The 14386-nt window shown below is 33.1% G+C and overlaps 1 protein-coding gene across 1 annotated transcript; it reads right to left on the reverse strand.

Moving 5' to 3' along the window:
• Nucleotides 1–11710: 11710 nt before the first annotated feature.
• LOC120151239 lies at nucleotides 11711–13942 on the reverse strand. Its single transcript, XM_039163752.1, has 5 exons — nucleotides 13573–13942; nucleotides 13333–13500; nucleotides 13116–13226; nucleotides 12376–12579; nucleotides 11711–12266 (listed from the first exon to the last, which is right to left on the reverse strand). Exons 1-4 carry the CDS (start codon nucleotides 13600–13602, stop codon nucleotides 12466–12468), a joined length of 423 nt encoding a protein of 140 aa, XP_039019683.1. The 5' UTR covers nucleotides 13603–13942; the 3' UTR covers nucleotides 11711–12266; nucleotides 12376–12465.
• Nucleotides 13943–14386: the final 444 nt, after the last annotated feature.

The following is a 14386-nucleotide window of genomic DNA, read 5'->3' on the forward strand; positions in this document are numbered from 1 at the left end:
GATGATGCTCGAAGATGATGTGGACCTTGATAAAGTTGAAGAGACACCAAAGGAAAAGGAGAAGAAGAAAAATATTGGAGTTGCTCTCAAATCCACAAAAGATGATAGTGATTCTAATAATGATGATGATGACGAGGAAATGGCATTGTTTGCCAAACGTTCAGAAAATGATGAGACCTTACCAAGGAAGAAAATTCAAACGAAATGAAGGCCTCAAAAATGAACCAAAAGAGAAGGACCCAATCATTTGCTATGAATGCAAAAAGCCGGGGCATGTCAAATATGATTGCCCACAATTGAAGAAAAAGGGTCAATCAAAGAATAAGCACAAGGGTCATGTGGCTACATGGAGCGATGAAGAAAGTTCCGATGAAGAGGAACAAGAAGTAGCAAACTTGTGCTTGATGGCATTCGGGAAAGATTCTAAGGTAACCTCTAACTCATCCGATTTTGATGATTTATCTTATGATGAGTTATTTGAGGAGTACAATGGGTTGGCTTCGGATTATGAGAAATTGTTTTTAAAATAAAAATGATGTTTCAAAATTGAAAAATGAAACAAACTCATATCCAAAACCAACAACGATCTTGAAAGTAAAATCAAAGATTTGCAAATCAAACTAGAAGAGTTTTAAAAGAAAAATTTAGATTTGCAAAATTTACTTTCAAAGATCAATGATGATCATCAAAAGAAAATTGATGATCTTAAAACTTCTTTTGATAAAGTTGGAACAAAACATTTTGAAAGGGGTGGAAATTCAAATCCAACTTTGTTAGAAAAGTTTTAGAACTACAATCATAGAGGTCCCCAAGAACCTCTAATGGAAAAATCATTAGAAGTATGTGGGTTCCTAAAGAACTCATTACTACTAAAGATAAAATATCCTACACAAATGGATACCTAAGGGGACTAGGATTTTGGAAACTAATGAATATGGACCCAAAAGAATTGGGTACCAAAAATCAAAAATTAATCTATGTTTGTAGGAAAGGAGCATTGCTACAAGGCACGGGAAACAAATTCAAACTCATGGTACCTTGATAGTGGATGCTCAAGACATATGACCGGAGACAAAAGTCGGTTCATTGAGCTTAACGCCAAAAATGGAGGAGAAGTGACTTTTGGAGATAATTCAAAGGTCACATTGAAGGTATTGGTACAATAGGTAATACCTCTTCCATACAATTAAGAATGTTTTATATGTGAATGGATTAAAGCATAATCTTTTGAGTATTAGTCAATTATGCGATAAAGGATTCAATGTCTTATTTGAAATTAATGGTTGTAAAGTTATTGACATTGCATCTAATCGGATTATGCTTATTGGTCATAGAATAGGAAACATTTACATGGTGCATTTAGATTCTATTGATATGACTAATTTATGCCTAGTTGCTAAGGATGAGCATGATAGTTGGTTATGGCATAGGAGACTAGGTCATGCTAGTATGAGTGTTTTGCAACGGTTAATTCAAGGAGACTTAGTAAGAGGGTTGCCTAAGCTTAAATTTGATAATGATAAAATCTGTGATGCTTGTGCTAAAGGAAAACAAAAACGAGTTTCTTTTAAATCTATTAATGATGTATCAACTAGTAGAGTATTACAATTGATCCATTTAGATCTTTTTGGGCCAACTAGAACTACTAGCTTGGGAGGAAAACAATATGCTTTTGTCTTGGTAGATGACTATTCTAGATACACTTGGGTTCTATTCTTAAGTACTAAAGATGAAGCATTAGAAAATTTCATCACATTTTCAAAATAATCCAAAATGAAAAGGTTACTCTATCACTAGTGTTAGAAGTGATCATGGAACTGAATTTGAAAATCTTGGATTCATTGAGTTTTGTAATTCTAATGGTATTAGCCATAATTTTTCAGCACCTAGAACCCCTCAACAAAATGGAGTTGTTGAGAGGAAAAATCGAACTTTAGAAGAAATGGCTAGAACCATGCTTTGTGAAAATAATTTGCCAAAATATTTTTGGGCTGAAGCCACAAATACCGCTTGTTATGTTGTAAATCGAGTAATGATTAGGCCAATTTTAAAGAAAACTCCATATGAATCTCAAAAATAAAAAGCCTAACATTAGCTATTTTCATCCTTTTGGATGTAAATGTTTTGTTTTAAACAACGGTAAAGAAAATCTTGGCAAATTTGATGCTAAAAGTGATGAAGGAATTTTTCTGGGTTATTCCTTAAATTCTAAAGCTTATCGTGTATTTAATAAAAGAACTTTAGTTGTAGAAGAGTCTATACATGTTGTTTTCGATGATAATCCCCTTCCAAGGAATAATTCTTCTGTTAATGATGATGTAGGTATTGTACAAGCAAATGACGTTAGACATGACGTTGGAGAATCATCATCAAAGGAAGAAACAAAAGATGAGGAAACTCATGATCCCCTCGAGAATCCAACCATTGAAGAAAGGGAAGTATCTTTTCCAAGAGAGTACAACTATGTCAAGGATGGTGAAATTATAGGTGATCCATCAAAAGGGGTAACTACTCGATCTTCTCTTAGAAATATCTGTAATTATGTTGCATTATTTCATGCATAGAGCCTAAGAACATAAAAGAAGCATTAAAAGATGAACATTGGATTGGCTATGCAAGAAGAATTAAATCAATTTGAGAGAAGTAAAGTATGGACATTAGTTGAAAGGCCTAGTAATAAATCTACTGTAGGTACTAGATGGGTTTTTAGAAATAAACTTGATGAAAGTGGTAATATAGTGAGGAACAAGGCTAGACTTGTTGCTCGAGGCTATACTCAAGAAGAAGGCATAGACTATGATAAAACATACGCTCCCGTAGCTAGGATGGAAGCAATTAGAATGTTATTGGCATTTGCATGTTTCAATGAATTTAAATTATATCAAATGGATGTTAAAAGTGCATTTTTAAATGGTTTATAAAAGAAGAAGTGTACGTGGAACAACCTCCAGGTTTTGAAGATTCAAATTTTCCGGATCATGTTTTAAAATTGATAAAAGCTCTTTATGGTTTAAAACAAGCTCCTAGAGCTTGGTATGAAAGATTGTCAAATTTTTTAATTGAAAAAGGTTTTTTTTAAAAGGAAAGGTTGACACTACATTGTTTTTAAAGAGAAAAGGTAAAGATTTATTAGTAGTTCAAATTTATGTTGATGATATAATATTTGGTTCTACTAATGATGTTCTTTGCCAAGAATTTTCTAAGCTAATGCAAAGTGAGTTTGAGATGAGCATGATGGGGGAGCTCTCATTTTTCTTGGGACTCCAAATCAAGCAAAGAAAAAGATGGCATCTTCATTAATCAAGCTAAGTACGTCAAAGATATGCTCAAGAAGTTTGGACTGGAAAATGGGAAACCTCATAACACTCCAATGAGCTCTTCAACAAAGCTTGATTTAGATGAAGGAGGTAAATGTGTAGATGTTAAAATTATATAGGTCAATGATTGGCTCTTTGCTTTATCTAACTGCAAGTAGACCGGACATTATGTTTAGTGTTTGCTTATGTGCTAGATTTCAATCATGTCCTAAGGAATCACATTTACTAGCTGTTAAGAGAATCTTTAGATACCTTAAGGACACTCCTAGTTTAGGACTTTGGTATCCTAGAGACTCTAGTTTTAGCTTGCATGCTTTTTCTGATGCGGATTATGGAGGATGCAAATTAGATAGGTAAAGCACCTCCGGTACTTGCCAATTCCTTGGAACTATGCTGATTTCTTGGTTTTCAAAGAAACAAAATCGTGTTGCATTATCTACCACTGAAGCCGAATACATTTCAGCTGGTAGTTGTTGTGCACAAGTTTTATGGATGAAACAACAACTTTTTGATTATGGAATTGAAGTAGGTACTATTCCTATCAAGTGTGACAATACTAGTGCTATTTGTCTCACTAAAAATCCCATCCAACACTCTAGAACTAAACACATTGAAATAAGACATCACTTCATTAGAGACCATGTCACTAAGGAAGATGTAGTTCTAGAATTTGTTGATACTTTGCACCAATTAGCGGATATTTTTACAAAACCCTTAGATAAAGAAAGATTTTGGACACTTAGAAGAGAATTAGGTTTAACTGACCTATCTTCACTTAGTGTTTAAAATAATTTAGCACTTTTAATAAATACTGAAAAATGCTTATAATAATAATTTTTGATTGTATTCTTGCTATTAGTTAGGGGGAGTTTATGATTCTTAATAAAAATTAATTTTATGTTCAAATAAAGTTTGAAGATTAATTTGATTGATTGAACATAATTAATTTTTGATATATGAGTTGCCATTACCATTAGAGCCAAATTATTTAGCATTTTAAGTATTTAAAACGGATTTTTGACATTTTTGTGCTTCATGCACCGATGCATTTAACAATGCATCAATGCATCCTTGAATATACATCGATGCATAAGACCATGCACCGATGCATCCGTCGGGTTTTAGGTTTAAAATCTTCATCTTCTTCATTTTTCTCAAAACCTAAAACATAAACTCACGGCCGTTCGTCCCACTCTCACCTCAAATCTCTATTTTTGCTCAAAATCTTCGGGAAAACATCGGATTCTTCAAGTTTTTCATCCTACAAACCTGCTACACTCATTAAATCGCGCAAAACATCTCCTCGTTCCCCTCAATTCGAATTTTTCAAGGTATTTTCACAAAAACTCTATTTCATTAAATTTTTGAACTTAGGACTAGTTTAGATTAGTTCTAGTTTGAAATAATTATCGGGCATTGGCTATATGATGATTCTAAACTAGTTTCTACAACGAATTTCATCAAAAACGCATAATTTTTCAAAATTATTTAGAAATTTCGAATTAAAAAAAATTATTTCGAAAATTATTGATTTAATTGTGTTGTTTTCATGAAAACTATGCGTATTATGATATTAATTTTAAATAGTTTTCAAAACTTTGCCCATTAGGATTATGTTAGAGAACCTTGAATTATTGAGGACTCATTTGAGTTTTGGGATTGAATTTTGTGCATACATGTGTTTTTAAATTGCATGTGATATTTCTTTTCCGATTTCCCTAACCATGTCTAATCCCAAACGCCCTAGATCATCCTCGAGTCGGTCTCACCAAAACCGTCCTCCCGCTCCTAGACCTCAAAATCCATCCAATATTCATTCATCCCTCATTAGTACTTGTTTTAACATGCCTGAAAACCGTAGGATGAATTGTACTCTAGGTACATGAACTCCTTTCCAATCCTATCGTATTAGGGAAGAGCGTATTCCTTCTCTACAAGCTATGATAAAACTTGAATTTGAATACCTCTCAATTCTTCGCCGATGGAAGTTTGATAAACTATTTTCTCTTCAACCCATCGTCTTTCACCAACTTGTCCGCATCTTTTATTCCAATGCGGTTTGTATTCAGAACACAACTCAGTGCGGTACTATAGCGATTAGATCCTATCTTTTAGGACAATATATTACTATTACTTCTGAATCCATCGCATCTCATTTGGTTTAGATGACGAGGGTTTATTTAATGAGAAGGAAGATGTGGAATATCCATATCTTCCTAATGCTAGTGTCAGTACCTTTAGGTCTCACCACGATCGATTTCTTCACTTAATGATCTCTTGGTGGTTTAGACCATCCGCAGGTCGGTACTCCACACTACGTACTACAGACTTATGGTGGATGCACTGTATAAAGAACAAAAAGAAAATCAATTTTCCACATATTGTCTTTAGCGCGCTTGTCGATATCATAAACATCATTCCCTCAAAGCATGTAGAAACCCTACCTTATGGTTGTCTACTAAGCAATTTGTTTATCAAACTCGGCCTAGATGTCTCCCTTGACAATCCTATTCCGCTCCAAAACCCAATCAATATCACATCCTTAAAGAAATCGGATTGGAAATTGGATGAGAACACCGGACTATGGTCTTTTCGACCCGGTAAGCAAACCCCGGGAGCTAGTTCTTCACGAGCTGCTCCTAGTTCTTCTCGTGCTCCTCCTCCTCCTCCAGCTCCTGACGCTGATAATGATCCAGAGCTTCAAAGGCTATGAGAGATATTGATGAGGAAGTACCAGCTCGGCAAGATGATCAAACGCCACCTTATTTCCAATCTTTTCTAGAGTCGTTTGATCTGCGTTTTGCTTCCATGGAGTTTACGATTACTGAGTTTCAGAGGGAGATGCGTTATCGTATGGATGCTCTTACTCTTGAAATTAGAGCTCATTATCCTCCTCCTCCTCCCGATTCCGCTATGGATGATTAAACGTTATTTGATGATATTTGGTTTTAAACTTAAGAACTTGGATTGTTAAACTTTTTGATTTGAATGTTTATGTTTATTTGGATGTTTGGATGCTTGAATGTTTGAACTTAATTTTAATATATTTGGTTTGAATTTTATTCATTTTGCATCATTAGATATATGACCAATTATGCCATTTCACATTTTATTATGAATATTGTTTATGAAAACTAATGGCTAATCTCTTTTGATTGTGATCTTAGCAGCTTATTATTAATAAATCAATTGGCTAATGTTTTTCAAAATTCTTGTTTAAAACGTTTATATAGAGTCTTTTTGATTTAACAAAAAGGGGGAGAAAATTTAAGATGTGCTATAGTAAGGGGGAGTAAGTTTTTCAAAATCGAAGTTTTTCAAAATCGATTTCAAAAATAATTTCTTAAACAAATCTTAAAATTATTCAAATGTTTTGTTATATCAAAAAGGGGGAGATTGTTGAAAACATTTTTGATATTTCGATATAACAAATTAAGTTAAATGAATTTTAAGATTTCACAAATGATTTTACAAATTCGATTCAATTAACCGAATATCAAATTATTACTCCAAGTTTTTCAAGATCAATTTTAATTCTTACTAAATGTGTAAAATTGTGATTTGTACTTAAACTATTTTTGAAACAATTTTCACAAAGTATTTTGAACCAAAAATAAGCCTTAAATCAATTATTCAAAGGCATGCACCGATGCATCAGTCTATGCATCGATGCATCGATGAATTAATTGAACATCGAATGCATTCCATGCACCGATGCACTCTCCATGCATCGATGCACTCTGAATATTTTCAAAACATCGAATGCATTTGATGCATCGATGCATCAGGCTATTTTTCAAACATCGAATGCATTTCATGCATCGATGCACACTTGGTGCACCGATGCATCAAGTGTTCCAACGGTCAAAATATTTGAATTTTACACGAATGCACCGATGCATACTTGATCATGCATCGATGCATGAGACGCTCCACCTAGAAAAATTAATTGTTTTCACACTTAAACGGCTCTATTATCCCCACTAATTATCACCAACGTTCAGAATTGATTCAAGGGGTATTTAAACAAGTTCTGGAGCCATTGATCAATAACAAGAAACATCAATCAACTAGAATCAAGAGAGAATCAAAGAGAAAGCATCAAACCTCAAGTTTGAGTATTTCAAGCCTATTTTTCATCTAATATTCATTTGATTTCAAGAACACTTTTGTACTCAATTGTATTTATCCTTGAGTGTTCTTTTCTTTGTTTTAGAATTGTGCAAACATCTTACCTTGTGAGGTTTTTTTGTAAGTTTGCAAATTTGTAATCTTCTCTTTGGGAAAAAGAGTGTTCTCAAGAGTTGGGGTATACTCTTGAGGGATTTTGTAAGGTTATCTCTTTGGCCTCAAAAGAAAGAACAAATTAGTGAATTTGTTGGAAAATCCTTAGTGTGGATAGCTAAGGTAGTAGACGTAGACTTTGTTTGAGAAAGTCGAACCACTGTAAATCGCTGTGCAATTACTTTAAATTTTCTGCAAAAGCTTCCACGAAATTTTTTAATTGCCAATTCACCCCCCCTCTTGGCCGATTCCGTAGATCGATTAACTCAACATACCTTATGTTCATGTGCTTTCCTCCATTCTTTGTATTCTTTACTATCATTCCTTGCTGTGTGATGTAAGGTTCCTTTTCAGCATCACTCATTGAATTCCATTTGGACCTCACATCTTTTGTCACCTAATATAAAACATAAACGTTTCTTAATCAATACATTAACACTAAATACTACTCAATGTCAATTTCATTTTACATACCGAACCGCTCTGTGTGCCATCTTCCTTCATCCCCTTTTGCATTCGGCCATACTGTCAACATTTAAAATTTGTAATCAATTTAAAGTTTATCGATACTTTAATCCAATTACCATTTCAACAATAATAACAAAAAGACATTGATACTTACTAGAAGTACATATATCCACCCTTGGGTTGCTTTCGAGTCTCGGCCTCAATTTCAAAGTCATCTGCTCCACCAACAATTTTCCAACCCATTGACTCCATTTTTCCTTCATATATCAGTTTACGCAAATCAAATTATTTTGTTACATACACTTTATTCAATATACAAATATAGATAACTACTCTTGTGGTAAAACGGTTTTCTTCAAAAGAATTTGAATGGCCACACCAAAATGTGTCGGCACATTTATACAACCTTAATATCATTTTCTACCTATAATATTTAATAAAAGTATCGACATTTATATTTTTCCTTGAATATCACTTTCTACCTGCAATCGTTCCCAAATGCAATCGTTCCCAAATGCTTCTTTACTCCAAAACCCCAAACAACACATAAAAACCCTATCGCGATTACTGTAATAATAAAAAATTAGGGTTTCGACAACATACTTTTCGATTCGACTGCAGCAACAAACAAACAAACTTCGCTTTAGAAACGCCTTCTGAAATGCAGCAACAATTACGCTTCGATTTCAAAAACTCGTCCGTTCTATCTATTTTCAAAGGAGATTTAGCTTATATTTTGATCGGATATGTTATTTATATTTAATCGATACAAATACAAAAGTGTCGATACTTTTATGTCAGGTGTCGATACTTTCGAAAGGATAATTACCTATTTCTTTGAAAGTGTCGATAATTTATTACACGTACTTACGAAAGTATCGACACTTTCAATATATCCGGTATAATTTTACCGGTTTTATCATTTTGATATCGGTTTTATCATATTTTTACCTGTTATATCGTTGTGGATCGATATATTTTTTTTAAAGTATCGACACATTATAGGCGCTAAAACTGCTTCTCTTTTAAATTCACAAAGTGTCGATCCTTATATAAAGTATCGACACTTTCAATATATCTGGTAACGTTTTACCGGTTTTATCATTTTGTAACCGGTTTTATCATATTTTTACCTGGTATATCGTTTTGGATCGATACATTTTTTAAATCGACACTTTATAGGATTTAAAACTGCTTCTCTTTTAAATTCACGAAGTGTCGATCCTTATATTAAAGTACCGACACTTTAAATGTATCCGGTAGCGCTTTACCGGTTTTATCATTTCTATACCGGTTTTGTCATAGTTTTACCTGTTATATCGTTTTGGATCGACACATTTTTTATTTGGATCGACACGAACCGGTAGCACAATTTTTTAATATTTCTTCATGACTTAGACCTACTTTTATACGTATGGACACTTTTATAAAAATGATATATACTTTTTCTAAAGTTATGTAATTTATGTTTCAATTTTTTTTAATAGTGTTTCATGTTTTCCACCTACAATATTAATTTAATAATTTCATTTACACAAAAAATTATTTGATTTTTTGATATTTTATAAAATATTATTTAGAATTTAAATTTAACAATATTAACCAAATATAATAATAAATATGTTTTCCACAGTGAAATAAGTATGGACACTTTTATAAAAATGATATATTTTTTTTTTAAAGTTATGTAATTTATGTTTCAATTTTTTAATAGTGTTTCATGCTTTCCACCTACAATATTAATTTAATAATTTCATTTACACATAAAATTATTTGATTGTTTTGATATTTTATAAAATATTATTTAGAATTTAAATTTAACAATATTAACCAAAGATAATAATAAATATATTTTCACAGTGAAATAAGTATGGACACTTTTATAAAAAGGATAGATACTTTACAATATAACAGGTAAAAATATGACAAAACCAGATTCATTATGACAAAACCGGTAAAATTTACTTGATATGTTAAAAGTATGGACACTTTTATAAAAAGGATAGATACTTACCGATAACCAAAGTTTACCGGTTACCAAATTTTTTAATAGATTTTCATATTTTCTACCTAAAACATTATTAGTTGTCAACATAATAGGTACCGCTAAACCGAATTTATTAAATACATTTTAATGTATCCGGTACTGCCGTATATTAGTCGTATATTAACCCACCTTTCCTGAGATAATCCCGTTGATGGTTAGTTGAATGGGTTAGGGTTTTTTTGTTTTCGAAAAAAGATTCCTTTAATCGCATGAGGACAATGTTATCTACTTGTGATTTTGGACCAATTACTGCACAATGTCCCTATCCATTTTTATAATCAACCAAAGGATCAGATTCGCATGTTGTTTTCATCTCCGATTACTAGGATGTGATTTTGAGCACTACATCCGATCTTCACTTATGTTGTCGTCTTGGAGTAGGTGGTAGATACTTCTCCATGTGGATCTACACTCATAGATACCCACTAAAATCCTTTTATAGCCCCAACTTTTAAGTTTTCCCTCCTAGGGTTTTAATGTGTATGGATCTATGAGGTAAAAATTTATAAAATTTGTCTTTAGCACAATATTTTAATGATTTTTTAAAAAAAAAAATAGTCATTGATGATGGATAGGCACAAAGTCATGGTTTGTTTAACTGCTGCAGACCCTATGCACGTAAATGAACCGAATGCACACGAATTGAGATATGTTCATGTTCGTTTATTTAACTCTAACCGAACAAATAAACGAACACGAAAATTAACGAACAAATTTTTTTTGTTCATGTTCGTTCATTAAGGAATATAGTTTGTTCATGTTCGTTCATTTAAATGATAAACGAACATAAACGAACACAATAAACGAACATAAACGAACAACACAAACACAAAAAAACAAACTTATTCGAACACAACAATGAATGTAAAAAAAAAGTAAACAACAATAATAACAACTTAAAATTCATTAATATAACCTGCAACTTTAGAGTTAATTTGTTTGAATACGACAAAAACATACATAAATCATAAATAAACTATATGAACATAATAAAGTCTTAAAGTTAATTTGTTCAACAAAACAATCCTCTTGAAATCCAAACAACTTCAATAATCGTCGTAACATATTCAACTTGCCCTCTTTTCGAACATAAATGAACGAACATAAACGAACATATAATCGAACGTTCCCGAACGTAAATGAACGAACGAGCCCTTTGTTCGTGTTCATTTATTTAATTAAACGAACGCAAAATCTTGTTCATGTTCATCCATTTAATAAATAAACGAACATAAACGAACTTCCCGCCGCACGGTTCGTTGAACGGTCAGTTCATTTACAGTCCTAGCAAACCCTGATTTTTCCAGAGCACACGCCATCATCTTCGTCCTCATTACTAATTTCTTCACCTGCAACCCTTTGGTTTCATCCTATATTGTCCCTTGGCAATATGGTTACAAGCTTAGGCCCAAAGTAATCACTAATAATGTTGGAGACCTGATGCACATTCTTGTTTGTGATCAACAGGTACAATATCACACCCTATATCTTGAGTCGTCGTCGTGGAGGATCCACACTTATATTTGGGTAAAGAAACATTATCCTTCTCTGAAACGGTAATTTCTTCCAACCAGAGACATTGTTACTGGTGATATCACTGTAATCAGATTCATTTTTTATTAGAATTATGTTTTCTATAGCATTTGTTTACAATACTGGGGTACATAAGAGGAGATCACTTTCTTATATGGTAAGTTAGTTGAAATTTACACTGATCAACTTGAAGGGTATGTAGTTCTTGAACATGAGTACTAGGTATATACGCTACATAAATACACATCTACTAAAAGGGGAAAGATTCTGTATCTTTGTCACAGCAGGGTTATGCACTTGTCATCATCTTCATCTCCAAACTTTGATTTGCAGCCTCAAAAGGCTTTGATAATTGTTACACATGAAGCTATCTTCAATGGAAGGCTCATATAAAGCTTTCTACATTCTCCCCTCTTCTTTCTTGAACCTCCTCTTCTGTTTCCCGTTTCCCCCTGCATGAGCTCCCATGTGTATGTTTATGTTTGCAATGTGTTTCTAATTAGCAGTAAGTTGGTGTATAGTCCCGGGCTGCGTACTAATCGAAAGCATTCTCATTTCCGTTCGTCTTGTTGATCGACAATGTGAAATATATTAGCAAAATCGTTCCTATGCTGGATCTGTTTAAGGGGGAAAACAGCTTTCATTTCGATAAATCAAAGTCGTTAAAATGTTTATGCAATTGCAGATGAAATAGGATATAGTCCACGATGGGCTTTGGAAGCTTACAAAGTGGCAAAGAGAAAGAGAATCCTCTTGGGATAGAGTAGCCACTGGGATGAACACCTTCGGGAATTGTTCCTCTGTAGACTGAATCTGCTATCGGTTGCAGTGGCGATATTGCCTGTTGAAATTGTGATCTGATGATGAACTTGCACTTTGCTGGTCTGATTGGTTGATGCTACAGCGCCCGTCACAGGCTTTTCGGCCGTGCTAGACCGTGCCACAGAAGTTGCAGTTCAATAACTCCAACCCCAAATCTCACAAAATAAACTATTCAAACGGGCAATTTACCGGAAAAAAATGCTAGAAAACATGAGAACATGCATCCTAGAGAAACAGCATCAAGAAAATAGGACATATTTGCTATAGGTAGCTCGGACTCTTTATTTCATTTCGAGTATACGTTTTCGATACAAATTCAAAAATGAGCATACGACGGCAAGGACCTTTAAAAACTACCTGTATCTTGTAAACACTCTACTCCAAGTAACCTAGCTAAATACTACTAAAGAACTGTTCTACATTTAACCAGTTAAATTTATGTCCTCCAAGGAGTTTAACTATAAAGTGCAGAAAGGTGCATGGTCTGAAGCACTAAACTGGGTAAAAACACAGCCAAAACTTTCCATTTTTAAAAATTTCCGGGAAAATTTTCCTGATAAAAGCTCAAAAAACACCAAATGGTAAACTTTGACTACAGAAATGGAAGAAAAAAAATCTAAGCAATTAATGCTAAAAGTTTATACCTCTTGGGGAGGTGGCGACAAAAGCATCTTTATCACTGAGGAGTTACAATTTGAAGTTATAATAATCTTCTTGTCCCCTCCTCTCTGAGACCCTTTCCGAGATAGACTTTTCTGCAAATTGGACTTGCATGAAACAGTATAATTGAGCTGTAAACACGTGTCATTCAAAAAAAAATATTTTGAAGTTTTCGCAGAAAAAGAAAAACAAAAAACTTACCGTAAGTCTTGAATTTTGATTGATTTCTTTATTGGATCCTCCATGAGAGAAACCTTCCATGTCGATGACAAAGCCATCGGATTTATTATCGGCTGTGTGTTGGAACCCGTTGATATGATGCGAAACTGATATCTTTTGTGTGGGTATGTCGTTGGAAGATGTTAAATCCTAATAACCAAATCAAGGAATTGTATTGGAAATAAAAGGAGAAAAGTAAAATAGCAGAGAGTTTTTACTTACCAGCTTTGGATTTTCCTCCAGGTTCAACATTTTCTTAGGAAAATGAAGCAAAAGGGAAAAAAATTATTGAAGGGGTGGAATCCGGATTGTACAGAGAGTCAAACAATAACGTATTCAGAGGGGCACTCCAGAAATCTTCATGATTTTTCTTACAGCACGAATGAACTATTCTTAAAATCAAAGAAAGTCTCGTGATTTACAAAGAAACAAGATTCTGGAAAACGAAAGCAAACGAACAAAGGCTGAAGCTTTGACTGACAAATGAGCCGACTTTTTCTTTCAAGAGGGATTGAAAACACCATTAAAGGCAGAAAAAATGATATGGGAATCTGATGATGAAGAAGAGAATATAATAAACACATGAAAATCGAGAAATAGGATTTGAAAACTGCAGGCGTTTCGTTGTTTATATATGATGAGTTGGTATTGCACTCGTTGAGAAAATTTACCAAATTATCGCTAAGAATAGAAAATGGTATTTGTACTTGGGGGAATGCCATGGCTATGGATTTGTTAATACGAATTTAATACATAAATTATTAATTTTAGTATGTTTTAGTATTTAAATTTTTAATTTCTTTAAAATCATATCTAATGTTTGTTTTTATTTCATTTTAGTATTTGTCATTAAAAATTTAATGTGTTTAGTATCTAATCTATCAGTTTTGATATGTTTTAGTACCTAAACTTTTAATTTTTTTCTAAAACTTAATGTTAAATTTTAAAGTGTTAATACCAAAATAAGTGCCCAAACTATATCTCTTTTCCAAATAGGTGCCTAAACTATTTTTTGATTCATCTCGATGCCTAATGT

The sequence above is a fragment of the Hibiscus syriacus genome, unplaced genomic scaffold (genome assembly GCF_006381635.1).
Source record: "Hibiscus syriacus cultivar Baekdansim isolate YM2019G1 unplaced genomic scaffold, ASM638163v2 tig00111036_pilon, whole genome shotgun sequence".
In the NCBI taxonomy this organism is placed as follows: domain Eukaryota; kingdom Viridiplantae; phylum Streptophyta; class Magnoliopsida; order Malvales; family Malvaceae; genus Hibiscus; species Hibiscus syriacus.